Raw genomic sequence first — 15,341 nt, 5'->3', positions numbered from 1 at the left:
ATTATACGCAAGCAGTGATTATCTGTATTAGTTGGGGAAGAACAAATAATCCAAAACAGCCGATGAACAAAAATCATTTGTTTGCCTGGAATGCATTAAAGGAACATGTGTTTTTGTTTTGCTTTGGGCAAATTAATTATCATTCTTGGGAGTGACGCTGAATTTTTCTTCTCGAGCACAGATCATCTGTATGATGAGAAGTCATGTGGAGACTGGAGATGTTTTAAGGGGTCAGAGTCTGCCGTCTTCATAGGCTTGGAGAGCTGGCATGTGGGAAAAGACGACAGTGCTGAAAGTTCCCCCAAAGCAAACACCCTGAACAGCATGAAAGCTACAACTTCATACCTACAGGGGGAGACTTTTTGACAGAGTAGTTAAGATATAGTAAATTCTGTGGAAGAACAATATATGTGCTTGTTCTCATTAAGAGTAGGTTACTGTTATTGTTTGGTTAAGGTATTATACTGTGGGCAAGTGATGGAAGAAACGATCTCCTTGTTGGTGGGACTTGAGGCTGGTGTTTACAATTTTTCTAGAGGCAGAGAGAGGTATTCCTTATGAGCTGAAATGAGCAAAGTAGTCCCTGAGACCAGTACTGAGAAGGAAGGGTCTAGATAAGACATGCATGTGGAATTCAGGTTAGAACTCTCAGACTTGGAGCATCTGGGAGTTATGATGCTCTCTGTGGAACAGTCTGCTCCTGGAGGGACACTATTTGATACTGATACGGTCCCAAGCTTGGCTGCACCTCAAAATCACTTGGGCTGGGCTTCCCTGGTGGCGCAGTGGTTGAGAATCTGCCTGCCAATGCAGGGGACACGGGTTCGAGCCCTGGTCTGGGAAGATCCCACATGCCACGGAGCAACTGGGCCCGTGAGCCACAATTACTGAGCCTGCGCGTCTGGAGCCTGTGCTCCACAACAAGAGAGGCCACGATAGTAAGAGGCCCGCGCACCGCGATGAAGAGTGGCCCCCACTTGCCGCAACAAGAGAAAGCCCTCGCACAGAAACGAAGACCCAATGCAGCCATAAATAAATAAATAAATAAAATTTTAACAACAACAACAAAAAAATCACTTGGGCTGCAGACTCTGCTGTCAGAACACAGATTCTGACAGGCGCTGACGGATTCTGAATGCGAATTTCCCAAGAATGGGCCCCAAGATTTGTATTTTTTAAAAATACAACTCTCCAGTTGACCTGGAGGCAGCCTATCCCAAAACCAGCTTTAGGGAGCTGCTGCTCTAATGGAACCAGACACCTGATCCTTGAACCCCCTTCACATAGTTTCTGCCAAGCAGTTCCTACTACTGCTCTTAAACATCTCTAGGAATGAAAAACTTGCTACCTTTTGAGGTATATATAGGTAAATAACCTTCCTTCCTAAAACAAAAAGTATTAAAGATACTAGTACTTAAAAAAAGAAAGAAATTAGCAGGGAAGAAGTTTGGAAAGAATCTCTGGACAAGACTGTATCCATTGGGAACCACTGAAAAATACGACTCTCAGTATAGCAAGATTCTAGGATTGTTTGTGAGGGTATCAGAGAGAGGCCTACTCTGCTTCACAAATGAGCTTCAGACCATTCACATATACACGCTGGCTGAATTAATCATAGCAAACTAAGTAAGAGTAGCCTCTCCCCCTCAAAACACTAGCTTCACTGACTCTGCTTTCCGACTCATTCCCAGACCAGAGTGGACGACCACAGTTCTAACCCCGTTACCTTCACCGTGTAGAGCGTGTATGGGTGGAATCCGGTGCCGCTGTGCTCTCGAGCAGTAATGGTGCCGGTAATACGAAGGTTCTGGATGACAACGGGGCCATCTGGACTGCTCAGGGGCTCAAAGCTGAAGGTGGCTGAGCTGAGGGGACCAGGTGGAGAGGAGGAGAGCAGTACCTGTGGGAGACCAGGATCTAGGGAGCTCACACCGTTGGTGAGATCTTTCTCTAAGCACGAGGGTCGTGGGGGACACATCCTTTCCGGACTGGCCAGCAAAGTTGTAAGAGAGGTGACATCTCCCTGCTCTACTTCCTTGTCTGCTGTGTCAATGTGGATCTCTGGGCAGGAATTCAGCATGGAGACAAGCAGGCCAGTCTCTGTTTCTGTTCCTGGACCCTCCTCAGCCTCTGCTCCTTCAATTCCTTCGGATCCCTCATCATCCTTAGACTCCAGAGACTGGGAACCCCCTAGGGCACACAGGGAGTCCTGAATCCTGGCAGAGAGGAAGTTGCCTGGGTTCATGAGCATGATGGCTTCTTTGCCCAGTTCAGACAACGGAGACTCCAGCTCTGCGTCTTCGGACAAGAACAGAGGCTGCAGGAAGTGAGAAGAGTTGTTTCCTACTTCTCTCTCTTCTAGCACTCCCCCCAAATCTCCCTCCAGGGCTTCGTGGCCTTCTTCAACTTCTGGGGAGGGGTGTGAAGGCTCACTACAGTCTAGGAGCACTGGGGCTGGAGAAGGGGCTCTCACATCTGCTAGACTCTGGACCTCCACAATCAGTGGCAGAGATGTGGGCACTGAGGGCTGTTCCAGGGCGCTGGCTGGGCAGAGTGGTTTACCCACTGCTGCTGGGCCAGTTCTGGCCTTGGAAAAGATGCCCACTAGCACAAGGTGGATCCAGTCCGGGTCTGAGAGCTTGCCGATCAGCGGTAAGATGACATTGCAAGTAATGAGTTCCACCACTACATGGCGGCCAGTCCGGGTCTCCAAGTGAGGCTTTGGCACTAGGCCTCGAAGCAACACGTTCACGATGCCACGTGTGTAGGCGACCTCAGCCCTGGGACTCTGTACTGCGGGATGTGGGGCGGTGGCCTGGCAGTAAGCTTCCCAGAGCTGGGAGGGCTCACCTGTGCCACTCTGCTTCCCTGCCGTGGCCTCCTTTGCCTGAAGATAGCTCTGCAGGTGACAACCACAGAGAGTCAGAACCCTCTGGGCAAGAGCATGGCTGTCCACCCTGGCCATCCTCCTCCGGAGCTCCTGGACCAACCCTCGCATGGCTGCCTCCATTTCCTCCTCGAAGGCGGGCTCCTGGCTCACCGTGCGATACCAGGACGACACGAAGTCCCGCATGACCATCCGGATGGTGCGGTCGATCTCCTGCTCCAGCTGCCTCTCGGCCTCGGGGTTTGGGGGGCAGACGGCCATGGGGATGAAGCGCTCCAGGTGCAGCCGACCCGAAGGCCCCACGATGGCGTCGGAGCCCAGCCATCCTCCCAGCACCAGCAGCAGCGCAGACAGAAGGCACAGGAGCCACACGTTGACCAGGAGATGGATGACCAGGAGCCAGCCGAGCACGGCCCCCAGGGCCACCAGCTTCCGGCTACTCAGCAGGTGACTAAGGCTGGGCCCGGCCGGGGGCTCCTGCGCCGCGGTCGCGGTCTCTGCCTTCATGGCGGGCGGGAGGGGGCTTCCCAGACCAGCTCCCCCCTCCTCCATGTCAGAGCCGGCGATGGGGCGCCGACTGCGGCGCGGACACGAGAGCCGGGCGGCGGGCCCCGACGTCCTACAGGCAGGGCCCGGCGACAGGGGCGGCTCGGCGGCTCGGCCTCGCCGCAGCCCCCTCCGGCCGGGGCGCGGCCCTCGAGGAAAACCCTGCGGCCTTCATGGTGCCCGGGCGGCGGCCCGCGGCCTCAGAGGGTGGGCAGGGCCGTGGGCCCACCGAACACTCACGGACGCCGAGGACCGGGGCGCCCGGGAACGGCTCGCGCTGCGCCCCGCCCCGCTGAGTCCCACCTGCAGTGAACGCAGCGGCGCCTCCTCCGCAGCCTCAGAGGGGCCCTCGCCGGGCTGGAGCCGCCGGGCGCCTACGCTCCGCAACCCGGCTCGTGTCTAAGCGGCCGGCCGGCCGGGCACCGGCGACCACTTCCGGGTCGGCGGGCGCGAGGCATATTGGGAGAGCGCAGCGCGCCCCGCGTCCCGGCGCGTCCCGGCGCCGCCTGGTGGTGAGGAGCCGCCGTGAGCGCACAGCGCAAGCCTGCCAAGCGTGCGCCCACTTCCCGGAGGTGCGGACCTGCGAGCAGGCTTGCAGGTAAGGACCCTCCGAGACTCACTTCCCGCTCCAGGGATTAAATGAAGTTTGCAGACACCGGGTACCGTTTAGGCAAACTCAGTAGTTCAGTTACTTTAATCTCATGTGGGCATATTTTAGTTGGCCTGGTGATACATTTTAACGTTCACCCCCCACTCCCCAGCGCCCCTCTCCCAACACCCATGCTCAGCTCACAGAACTTGTGCTCAGGAATTGCTGAATACAAGGCATAAAACATTAACGCAGAGATAGATTTATTCCTAAAATTTCATAATACCGTTTAATAAAATCTTCTTTTGTGATTTGGGGTTATTTGCTGGTGGCATTGCCCGAGCAATCAAATCTTTTGAGCGTCTGCTAGGTTCAATCCCTGTGATAGGTAGTGTGGAGGAGTAGAAGCGGTCCTTGTCCTCAAGAACCTTGCAGGTAATTGCGGAGACGAGTTCTTGGGTCATGAGTGAATATTTAATAATGCACGTCAGTATGGGATATGGTCAAATGCAAATTATTATACGTATGAGGGGGAGGAAAGGTCACCGTGGGTTGTAGTGGTTAAGGGAGACCTCAAAGAGAAGGGAGCCTTTCTGCTGCCTTTCTATTCCCCTCCATCTCTTCTTCCCTTTTCCTCCCCAATTATATAGGAAAAGAAAGCAGAGGTAGAGATGTATGTTCAGACAGTCTTCTGATAGATTTGCTTGGGAATGTGCTCTGTTTGATTGGTTTTGGGTTTTTTGCCTTCAGTTGTCCACACAGACGGAATTACCTGTAGGAAAATTAAGTATCCGACAGTAGCACTGACCAGGTGTAAGAGTGTTGGTGCCAGTTTCATGTGAAGCCGGCTTCCTTCAGCATTTTGGTCCCCGGGAGCTCTGTGTGCATGTGGCTTTCCTTTTTATTTTGGCACGGGACGTGTATCATTTGTACAGGGCTGTTCATGGTTGTCTTCAGCACTCTCCGTGCTGTTAGCAGCCTTTCATCATGATGGCCTTAGTCCCCACATATTTAGAGGAATCTTCAGGCAAACTCCAACCCAAAATTGTGCCAACAGGAAGCATATCGTGGCTTCTCCTCTCATCTCTTTTTCTGCTTTTGGGGTAAAGATCTCTTTTGAATGCAAAGGGAACCATCGTTTAGATGTGGGGCATAGTTCATGACTATCACTTCTAAAGCAAAAGTTGGATTTAGCATCAAAGTGCCCACAAAGCAAACTGGACACATTCCTGAGCTCCCAGAACGCTGGCCACTTTGCTGGTGCTCTGCTTCTCACAGAAAAGGAGCCTCAGAAGTGAGTGCTGCTGTCTCTGTCCTCCCAGACCATTCCATTGTCCTCAGGGGCAGTTAGAAGATCACAGAGAAATGTCCATGCCACCGAGCCAAGAACTAAAATAAGAAGTGGATGACGGGGACTCCCCTGGTGGCGCAGTGGTTAAGAATCCGCCTGCCAGTGCAGGGGACACGGGTTCGAGCCCTGCGCTGGGAAGATCCCACATGCCATGGAGCAACTAAGCCCATGCGCCACAACTGCTGAGCCTGTGCTCTAGAGTCCGTGAGCCACAACTGCTGAGCCTGTGTGCCACAACAACTGAAGCCCGTGTGCCTAGAGCTCATGCTCCACAACAAGAGAAGCCACCGCAATGAGAAGCCTGCATACCGCAACGAGTAGACCTCGCCCGCCGCAACTAGAGAAAGCCCGCGTGCAGCAACAAAGACCCAATGCAGCCAAAAATAAATAAATAAATAAATAAACTTATTAAAAAAAAAGAAAAAGAAAAGAAGTGGATGATGGAGGGACTGAGGATGAGTCTGAAGACTTCCCCAAGATGGTTCAGAGAGGAAGTTTACTCTGCAGCAGAATCTGGAATGCTCAGGGCAGGAAGAAACTGACCTTGTAAGTGGGCACTGTGCCACCTGACCAGATGGTCTGGAGCACTGAGGTAGCCGAGAGTGCCGTCCTGATCCTGAAGTGGATGTGATGAAGCAGGACCCGCAGATGAACATGCCAGCGCACATGTCATTTTGACTGGTGTGAGCTGCTGCCTGGGGGTCTGGGGCGAAGGACCTCAGTCTCCAAACAGATTAATCACTGGGAGGAGGTGGGAGCAGGACTGGTGTCTGGTGGTGGTGACGGTGTGTGTACATGGCGGGGAGGCTGGCTGTTTGGCCACATCATTCACTATCTCAGAGATCCTTCTTTCTTTCCTTCTTATCATTTCTCAAAATATTCTAGGCGTCTTGCCAGAGTGCTGGGGATAACAGGACACATAAGACACTGTAATTCACCTAAGGGAACTCTGTCTAGTTACAGGACAGAGACACTGTTGTTGTGGGTTTTTTTTTTTTTTCTTTTTTTTTTTTTTTTACATTTTGGCCATGTGGCATGTGGGATCTTAGTTCCCTGACCAGGGATCGAACCATACCCCCTATGGTGGAAGCACAGAGTCCTAACCACTGGACCGCCAGGGAAGTCCCTGTTGTGTATTGTTTTTTTGTTTTTTTTACACCTTTATTGGAGTATAATTGCTTTACAATGTTGTGTTAGTTTCTGCTGTACAACAAAGCGAATCAGCTATACGTATACATATATCCCCATATCCCCTCCCTCTTGAGCCTCCCTCCCACCCACCCTATCCCACCCCTCCAAGTTGTCACAAAGCACCAAGCTGATCTCCCTGTGCTATGCAGCTGCTTCCCACTAGCTGTTTTACATTTGGTAGTGTATATATGTCAATGCCATTCTCTCACTTTGTCCCAGCCTCCCCTTCCCCACCACCCTGGTGTCCTTAAGTCCATTCTCTACGTCTGCGTCTTTATTCCTGCCCTGCCACTAGGTTCATCAGTACTGTTTTTCTAGATTCCATATATATGCATTAGCATACGATATTTGTTTTTCTCTTTCTGATTTACTTTACTCTGTATGACAAACTCTAGGTCCATCCACCTCACTACAAATAACTCAATTTCGTTCCTTCTTATGGCTGAGTAATATTCCATTGTATATATGTGCCACATCTTCTTTATCCATTCCTCTGTCGATGGACATTTAGATTGCTTCCATGTCCATGTAAATAGTGCTGCAGTGAACATTGTGGTACATGTCTCTTTTTGAATTATGGTTTTCTCAGGGTGTATGCCCAGTAGTGGGATTGCTGGGTCATATGGGAGTTCTATTTTTAGTTTTTTAAGGAACCTCCATAATGTTCTCCCTAGTGGCTGTATCAATTTACATTCCCACCAACAGTGCAGGAGGGTTCCCTTTTCTCCACACCCTCTCCAGCATTTATTGTTTGTAGATTTTTTGATGATGGCCATTCTGACCGGTGTGAGGTGATACCTCATTGTGGTTTTGATTTGATCTAATGATTAGAGATGTTGAGCATCTTTTCATGTGTTTGTTGGCAATCTGTATGTCTTCTTTGGAGAAATGTCTATTTAGGTCTTTTTGGATTGGGTTGTTTGTTTTTTTGATATTGAGCTGCATGAACTGCTTGTATATTTTGGAGATTAATTTGGAGATTTATCCTTTGTCAGTTGCTTCATTTGCAAATATTTTCTCCCATTCTGAGGGTTGTCTTTTGGTCTTGTTTATGGTTTCCTTTGCTGTGCAAAAGCTTTTAAGTTTCATTAGGTCCCACTTGTTTATTTTCGTTTTTATTTCCATTACTTTAGGAGGTGGGTCAAAAAGGATCTTGCTGTGATTTATGTCATAGAGTGTTCTGCCTATGTTTTCCTCTAAGAGTTTGATAGTGTCTGGCCTTACATTTAGGTCTTTAATCCATTTTGAGTTTATTTTTGTGTATGGTGTTAGGGAGTGTTCTAATTTCATTCTTTTCCATGTACCTGTCCAGTTTTCCCAGCACCACTTATTGAAGAGGCTGACTTTTCTCCATTGTATATTCTTGCCTCCTTTGTCAAAGGTAAGGTGACCATATGTGCGTGGGTTTATCTCTGGGCTTTCTATCCTGTTCCATTGATCTATATTTCTGTTTTTGTGCCAGTACCATACCGTCTTGATTACTGTAGTTTTGTAGTATAGTCTGAAGTCAGGGAGCCTGATTCCTCCAGCTCCATTTTTCTTTCTCAAATTGCTTTGGCTATTCAGGGTCTTCTGTGTTTCCATACAAATTGTAAAGTTTTTTGTTCTAGTTCTGTGAAAAATGCCATTGGTAATTTGATAGGGATTGCATTGAATCTGTAGATTGCTTTGGGTAGTATAGTCATTTTCATGTGTATTGTTTTGATATGGTTTCAAATCCACTTGTTTGTGACTTAAGTTGACTTAATCCACTTCTTTATGACAAAAGACCCAAAAAAGTTGTTTCTAGAAGTAAAGTTGTTTTGATATAAGAGTAAAGTATGTTGTGACATCATCTCATCAGTTGACCTTGATGAGCACTTAGCAGCTCGGCTGCTGAGGGACCCCTGGGGGCTTATCAATAAGAACGTGTGGGGAAGCAACCCCGGGGAGGGGACACTGAGACTCTAAATACCGAGAGTTTGTGAGGAATATCTGAGAGTTTCTGCATGGGCAAAAGCCACCGTTTGCTGATTTAGGTCTCTGAAGATCCTGAGACACCTGCTCCTGCCATGGCCAGGCTGCTCTGGGCCGGCAGTGGTGGGAAACTGTGCAGCGGTCTCAGGCAGAGAGGGGACAGCGTTCCTGCCAGAGGGGTGCTCCTCTGGGCAGTGGCACCAGCACTGAGAAGGTCCCTGGAGTGATAACCCTTAGAGCAGCCTCGCTTGCCCCCAGCACCGACACCTCGTTCCCTAGCAATGTACACTAGCGACGACGGACTCTAGTTGTGAGCTGGCAGCTGGAAGTCAGCTCTCGGTGGCTTTCCCAGGTACCAGCTCGTATAAAGGTACAGCTTGAACTACATTTGGTCTTTATTTCTTTCATCTCCCCTCGCCTGGAACAAGAGTGTAATTTATCATTTGTTTGGTGTCTGTTATTTCTTTATGGGCTTATTAAGAGACATTACCCTGTATGCTCTTTGCTTGTGCAATTCCCACAGTGAACCTGTGTTCAATAAACTATTGGCAAAGACAAGCTCAGTCTCTGAGCTTAATTTTGCCCCCAAAACAAAACAGACATGTAAGTAGATAAATATAACTAAACGTTATCCCGTGGGGTATGCTAGTTGCAGTAGAAGTACAATAACCTGGGAACTCAGAGGAGGGTGGTCAACTGGGGAATTGGGTGGTGCCGTTAAAGTCTTCATAGAAAGTTTACTCTTCAGTTGGAAAAAGAAAAAGAAGTAAGTTATTTTAGGTGAATGGAGGGTACAGAGAGCAAGGGGAATGGGGGGCTGTCTTTTAGGCAGAGGCAGCCATGAGAAACAAGCAGGGACAAGGCAGGGGTGCTGTAGCAAGAGGACAGGACGGAGGCAGCTCATGTCCCACCTCGATTTTCTCTCAAAAAGAGGAGTCACGGTAATGCAGGGAAAAGAGGGGTAGTGACGGGACAGGTGACTTGGGAAGAGTTGATGGTGTGGAATTATTGCTACAAGAAGTAGAAGGAAGTAATGAAGGTCATGGAGAAAAAGGAAGGGGGGACCAAGGACCAAGCTGAGGTTAAATATCACGACTTTGTAGTGGTGCCAGTATGTGTTATTGAGCTATTTTCTCCCGAGGTGTTTAGCACTCTCAGTACAGGAGAGAAGAAGGAAGGGGGCTGGTTTGCTGTGATATCTGAGGTGTCTGGGTAGAGGAAGTGAAGGGATGAGTTGCTCGGACCTTGGCATCCTGAGGAGAGAGCTGCTCAGGTTTAAATTCACGGTGTCTGGGTGTCCAGGGAAGGAAATGCAACAGGAGAGGGAAATGAGTTGTGAGAACAGGGTTAGGGGTCCTGGGAGAGAGGGAGCGGGCCAGAAGAACAGGAATCTGTGGTTATAGATTTGCCTCTTGGAGCCTAGGTTTGTGTGCTGGTGATGCCCTACCAAATTACTACAAACTCAGTACATTTATTCTCCTACAGTGCGAGAGGTCAGAAGTCTAGGATGAGTTGGCAGGGCGGCATTCCTTTTGGAGGCTCTAAGAGAGGATCTGCTTTCTTGCCCTTTCCAGCTGCCTGCATCCCCTCGCTCACGGCCTCATGTTACATCATCCTCTGCGTCTGTTGTCACGTCTCTTTCACTCTGACCTTCCTGACTTCCTCTTACAAAGACCACTGTGATTGCATTGAGCCCTCCCAGACAACCCAGGAGAGTCTTCCCATGTCAAGATTCTTACCTTAATCACACCTGCAAAATCCCTTTTGCCATGTACGGTAACATAGTCACAGGTTCTGGGGATTAAGGTGAGGACATCTTTGGGGGTCCATTATTTGACTTTCTACAGAACCTTCGTATCTAGAGATGAAAACGTTTTTGTGATGGTGAAGTCTGGGTGTGGCAAAGTAATGAGTTCCTGAAGTAGGGTATGGATAATGTATTAGGGCTGAGGAAGAAACTCTGAATCTGTTTTTGAGAGGCTGGTCCACACAGGATTGGCAGTCACTAATGCTAAGCTAGGGAGAGGGACCATGGTCTTGGTACACACGTTCTCAATAAATGAGAAGGATGGCCAGGAGGTTGATGGATGATATAATGAGAAGAGTAAAGTATGGAAATACCAACAAAGGAGGAGGAAATTTTGCACAAATTAGAAATTGAGTCATCTGAAAGAAGCTATGCAGGGCTGGGACATTGCTGTGACATCTCACACCCTGCCTTAGACGCAGTGTTGAAAAATAAATAGCCACCAGAAGGCAGCAGGGAAAAATTGCATCTTATCTATTCATTCACTCTCTATTCATAAATCCATCCATCCATTCATCCAACAGACATTAACCAGATATTGAGAATTCAAAGATGGATTTTATATGGTTGCTTTTCTTAAAGGATTCACAATCTAGTGATAGGCACTGATACAATGTGTAAAGTTCTATAAAAAAATGTGTCAGAACATGGGAATGCAGAGAATTAGGGGATGTTTCATGGAAGAGGTGACATTTGAGTTGGCCTTGGAGGATGGCTAAATTTCCCATGAAGATGAGAGGAACTGGTCATTTCAGGAATAAGGAATACTGAGTAAGCTCCCGAACTAGTTTGCTGGGACTGTTATAACAATATACCACAGACCTTCAGCAACAGAAATTTATTGTCTCACAGTTCTGGAGGATGGAAGTCCAAGGTTAAGGTGCTGACTGGCCTCTATGGAGGCCTCTCTCCTTGGCTTGCAGATGGCAGTCTTGCTGTGTCTTCACATGTGCCTTTCCTTTGTGGTGCCTCCCTGGTGTCTCCCTCTCTTTTAAGGACACCAGTCATGTAGGATTAGGGTCCACCCATGTAACCTCATTTAACCTTAGTCACCCTTTAAAGGCCTGTATTAGTCAGGGTTCTCCAGGGAAACAGAACATATACACATATACGTATATGTAGACGTAGCTGCACATTTATTATGGGGAGTTGCCAGTGAGGCTGAGAAGTCCCAGGATGTGCCATCGGTGAGCTGGATGCCCAGGAGAGCTGGTGGTGTGGTTTAATCTGAGCCTGAAAACCTGAGAACCAGGGAGCTGTGGTATAAATCCCAGTCCAGGAGCCAGAGAAGGTGAGATGAGATGTCCCAGTTTGGTCCATGAGGCAGGAGAAAAGGGGTAAATTCTTCCTGCTTCCTCTGCCTCTTGTTCTGTTCAGACCCTCGATGGATTGGATGAGGCCCACCCACGTTTGCGAGGATGCTTTACTTTACTGAGTCCACTGATTCAAATGTTCATCTCTTCCAGCAACACCTCACAGACACACCCAGAAATCATGTTTACTTTGAGCACCCTGTAGCCAGTCAAGTTAACATAAAATTAACTGTCACCAGGCCCTGTTTCTAAATACAGTCACTTCTGAGGTGTACCGGGGGGTTAGGACTTCAACATATGAATTTTAGGGGGACACAATTCAGTCCATAACAGTTCCTTTCTATCTGTGGGTTCTCTGAATGGTCACATTTTGATGATCAAGATACCGAAAAAGACAATGATAATTTTAGTAGTTTTCAAGGCACATAAAAATGGAAATAACAATGACCTGCAAGTTAAAGAGACCTAGGCTTAAATTCTACGTCTGGCTGTACAAAATACTAAGTGTTCTAATAGTCTCTTCCATGGCAGAACAACTAGGTCCTGAATAGAAAATACTTTTTGATGAATTGGGCTCATAAGAGGATGAGAAGTAGGTGATGAGTTCAAGGTACACTGTCTTGGCCCACTCCATTAAGTTCCATAGTCATTAGCTACTACATTAACAGTTAAAAGGGAAAATTCATATTATCTCAGCAGATGCAGAAAAAGCATGTAATAATATTCAATATTCATTCATGACTTTAAACTAAAAGCAAAACAAAGAAACCTCATAACAAACCATGATAGGAAGGTATTTCCTTGACTTAAAATATCATTCTGAGTGGGAAACATAAAAGCATTTTTTCCATGCAATTATTTTATTATATTTAAATATGTTAATAGGTCTATTGAGGTCTAATTGACATAAAATAAATTGCACATACTAAAAGCACACAAGTTGATAAGCTCTGACATATGTATACACCCATGAAACCACCACCGCAGTCATAATAACGTATCCATCATCTTCACAAGTTCCCTCCTGCCCTGTCAGCATTGCCCTGCCCCCTCCCCCAGGCTTTCTCTCACTTTAGAATAGTTTGAATTTTGCAGAAATCATACACAATGGATTTCTGTGTGTCTGGCTTCTCTTACCCAGCATAGTTATTTTGAGGTGGATCAATTGTTTATTCCTTTTTATACCTGAGAAGTGTGTCCCACTGTATGGATATATGATAACGTGTTTATTCATTCACCTATTGGTGGACGTTGGATTGTTTGAAGTTTATGACTATTACAGATGAAGCTGGTGTGAACTTTTGTGTGCAGGTCTTTGTATGGAGATATCCTTTCATTTCTCTTAGAAAAACGCCTATGGGGGCTGCCGAAGGCTCCAAACAGCATCCCTATTGATCACTGACATTCAAGCACCATTGATCTGCTGGGTCACGTGGCCCAAGTGGCAGAGCAGCATGCATTTCAGCCTGGACCCGTTGCAGAACCTTCTCTTGTTCTGGGCCTTAGTCAAAACTAGCAGCTTTTCATGTCACTTGGAAGTGGGCCAGAGTAACGACCCGAATGAGGAATAGGTTGCCTCTAAAATCCAAAGTGGGCCGCTAGGCATTGTTCCTGGGATATACAGGAATATCTCAACATGCACCACAGCACTGGATTTCTAGAAATTTCACAGAGGTGGAAGGCATCTGAATTTTTCTTGTATTTATTTCCCACCCTCTGATGTGCAAATGTCTTACCAATAAGTCTAGAATAGTTGCCAGTTCTAGCCTGCTAGCTCATCAGTGTCAATAATATTATCAGTGGAATGAAACAGTGTGATGTTCTGTGGAAGGTAAAGGCAGCCAAGTCTCTGTGGACGAACTTAACGACCTAAGGCTGGAGCATGGATGTACCCCTATCAGGGCAGCGAAGGCATGTTGCCAGCTTAAGTGCTTCTGGTGGTCTTTACTAATAGCCATCAAGAAAAAAGCCTTTCCCAGATGAACAGCTGCATAACAGGTAGGAGGGATGTGCTAATGTGTTCAAGCAGTGAAATCACATCTGGAACAGCAGATGTAATTGGAGTCCCCACCTGATGAAGTTTATGATAATCCACTGCCAGTCTCCAAGATCCAGCTGTTTTCTGCACTGACCAAATAGGGGAGTTGAATGCGGATGTGGTGGGAATCACCGGCCCTGCATCCTTCAAGTCCTTTGATGGTGACACCGATCTCTGATCCATCCAGGAACATGGCGTTGCTTTTGGTTTACTCTTTTCCTAGGAAGAGGCAGTTTTAGTGGCTTCCACTTGGCCTTTTCTATGATAACAGCTCTCACTCTACAGGCTAGGGAGGCAGTGTGGGGATCCTGCCAATTGCTCGGTATGTCTGCTCCAATTTCGCATTCTGGAACTGTGGAAATAACCACAGGATGGGTTCATGGGCCCACCGGCCCCACTGTGAGATGGACCTGAACTAAAACCCCATTGATCATCTCACCTCCACAAGCCCGTACTCTGACTGATGGGCCACAGTGACATTTTGGGTCTCCTGGAATTAATGACAGTTCAGAACCTGTGTTCAGTAATCCCCCAAAGTCTGATTATTTTCCTTTTCCCTAATGAACAGTCACCCTGGTAAAACACGTTCAAGTCTGAGAATTGATTGGAGGGGCATCACTTTCTGTTTTGTTGATTCAAGTTAGACTTCTATACACTTGACCTAGAGCTCTTCCACTTAATTTAGCAGATGGCCCATCTATTTCTCCTCTAGGGATGATGATCAACTAGCCAATGCCATAGGTCCCTGTGAGTCAGATTATTCTGATTACTGCTTTGACCCGGCTGTCCTATGGTAATCGCACCCACCTTGTCTTTGACGGTTAAGTGCCCCCACTTGACCCGTGCTACCAAGGGATCCAATTATCTCTATTGCATTTAAGTATCTTATTCAGAGGCAGTAGATCCTGCTGTCATTTCTGGGCTACAGAGAAGAGTGACCACAGTTAAGGATGCCAGGGCTCCCCTCACCATTTATTTCCCCTGGTTGTGGCGAAAGGCATGTCACTTGCACCCTCTCACACAGAGCGAGCAGGTCTTATGTGATAAATTCATTGTAACATTCTAATCTCCCTAATAAGCCTTTGGATACTTTCCTCTACAGTACACCAAGGCAGTTCTGGCATTTCATTTTCACGTGGTGTTGGCCAACTTTTTGTCCGTGTTTCAGCTAATTAACCAAACAAACAGGGAACTTTCTAACCCCTGAAGCTATAACATTGAATCCTGAATCTCTGCTTAGTGGGCCCATATCAATAAATTTGACCTGATCCAATTCTACCATTTTTCCCACACCCTTAATGTCTCTTACTACACATATTCTCCAGATTTCTGTCTGTATAAATTGGAAAAATCATGCAGTGCTTTTCGAGTGTAGTACACCTGCTAACAGGTCACACTTTGTGTCTCACCAGTGGGGGCCTGCTGGGATTTGAATCCTGCTACAGGTCTAGAAACAAAGATGGGTCATCCTGGGGGGGTGGGCCCCGAGGAGAACCAGCAGCATCTCGCAAGGCAGCTACTCAGGACGGGTCGTTACAGTTTCCTCAGGCAAAGCTGCGCTAACCTCTTCAGACGGGGAGAGAAGGGCTACTTCTACTGGCAAAGAAGACTCAGCAGGATTTAAGGGTTTAGCATCCCCAGCTGCATCAGGATCTGCCCGTAT

The 15,341-nt window shown here is 47.6% G+C and overlaps 1 protein-coding gene across 7 annotated transcripts in view; it reads right to left on the bottom strand.

The window, feature by feature from the left end:
- Nucleotides 1-3,865, bottom strand: part of SNX19 (sorting nexin 19) — a 38,539-nt gene extending 34,674 nt beyond the window's left edge. For all 7 annotated transcript variants that reach the window (XM_068554175.1, XM_068554176.1, XM_068554177.1 and 4 more), the window contains exon 1: nt 1,727-3,865. In XM_068554175.1, the coding sequence (XP_068410276.1) occupies nt 1,727-3,439 (1,713 nt within the window). In that variant the 5' untranslated portion in view covers nt 3,440-3,865. The remainder of the gene's footprint in view (nt 1-1,726) is intronic.
- Between the last annotated feature and the right edge of the window lie 11,476 nt (nt 3,866-15,341).

This window comes from Eschrichtius robustus, chromosome 11 (genome assembly GCF_028021215.1).
Source record: "Eschrichtius robustus isolate mEscRob2 chromosome 11, mEscRob2.pri, whole genome shotgun sequence".
In the NCBI taxonomy this organism is placed as follows: Eukaryota; Metazoa; Chordata; class Mammalia; order Artiodactyla; family Eschrichtiidae; genus Eschrichtius; species Eschrichtius robustus.
This window is presented reverse-complemented; position numbering and strand designations above follow the sequence as displayed.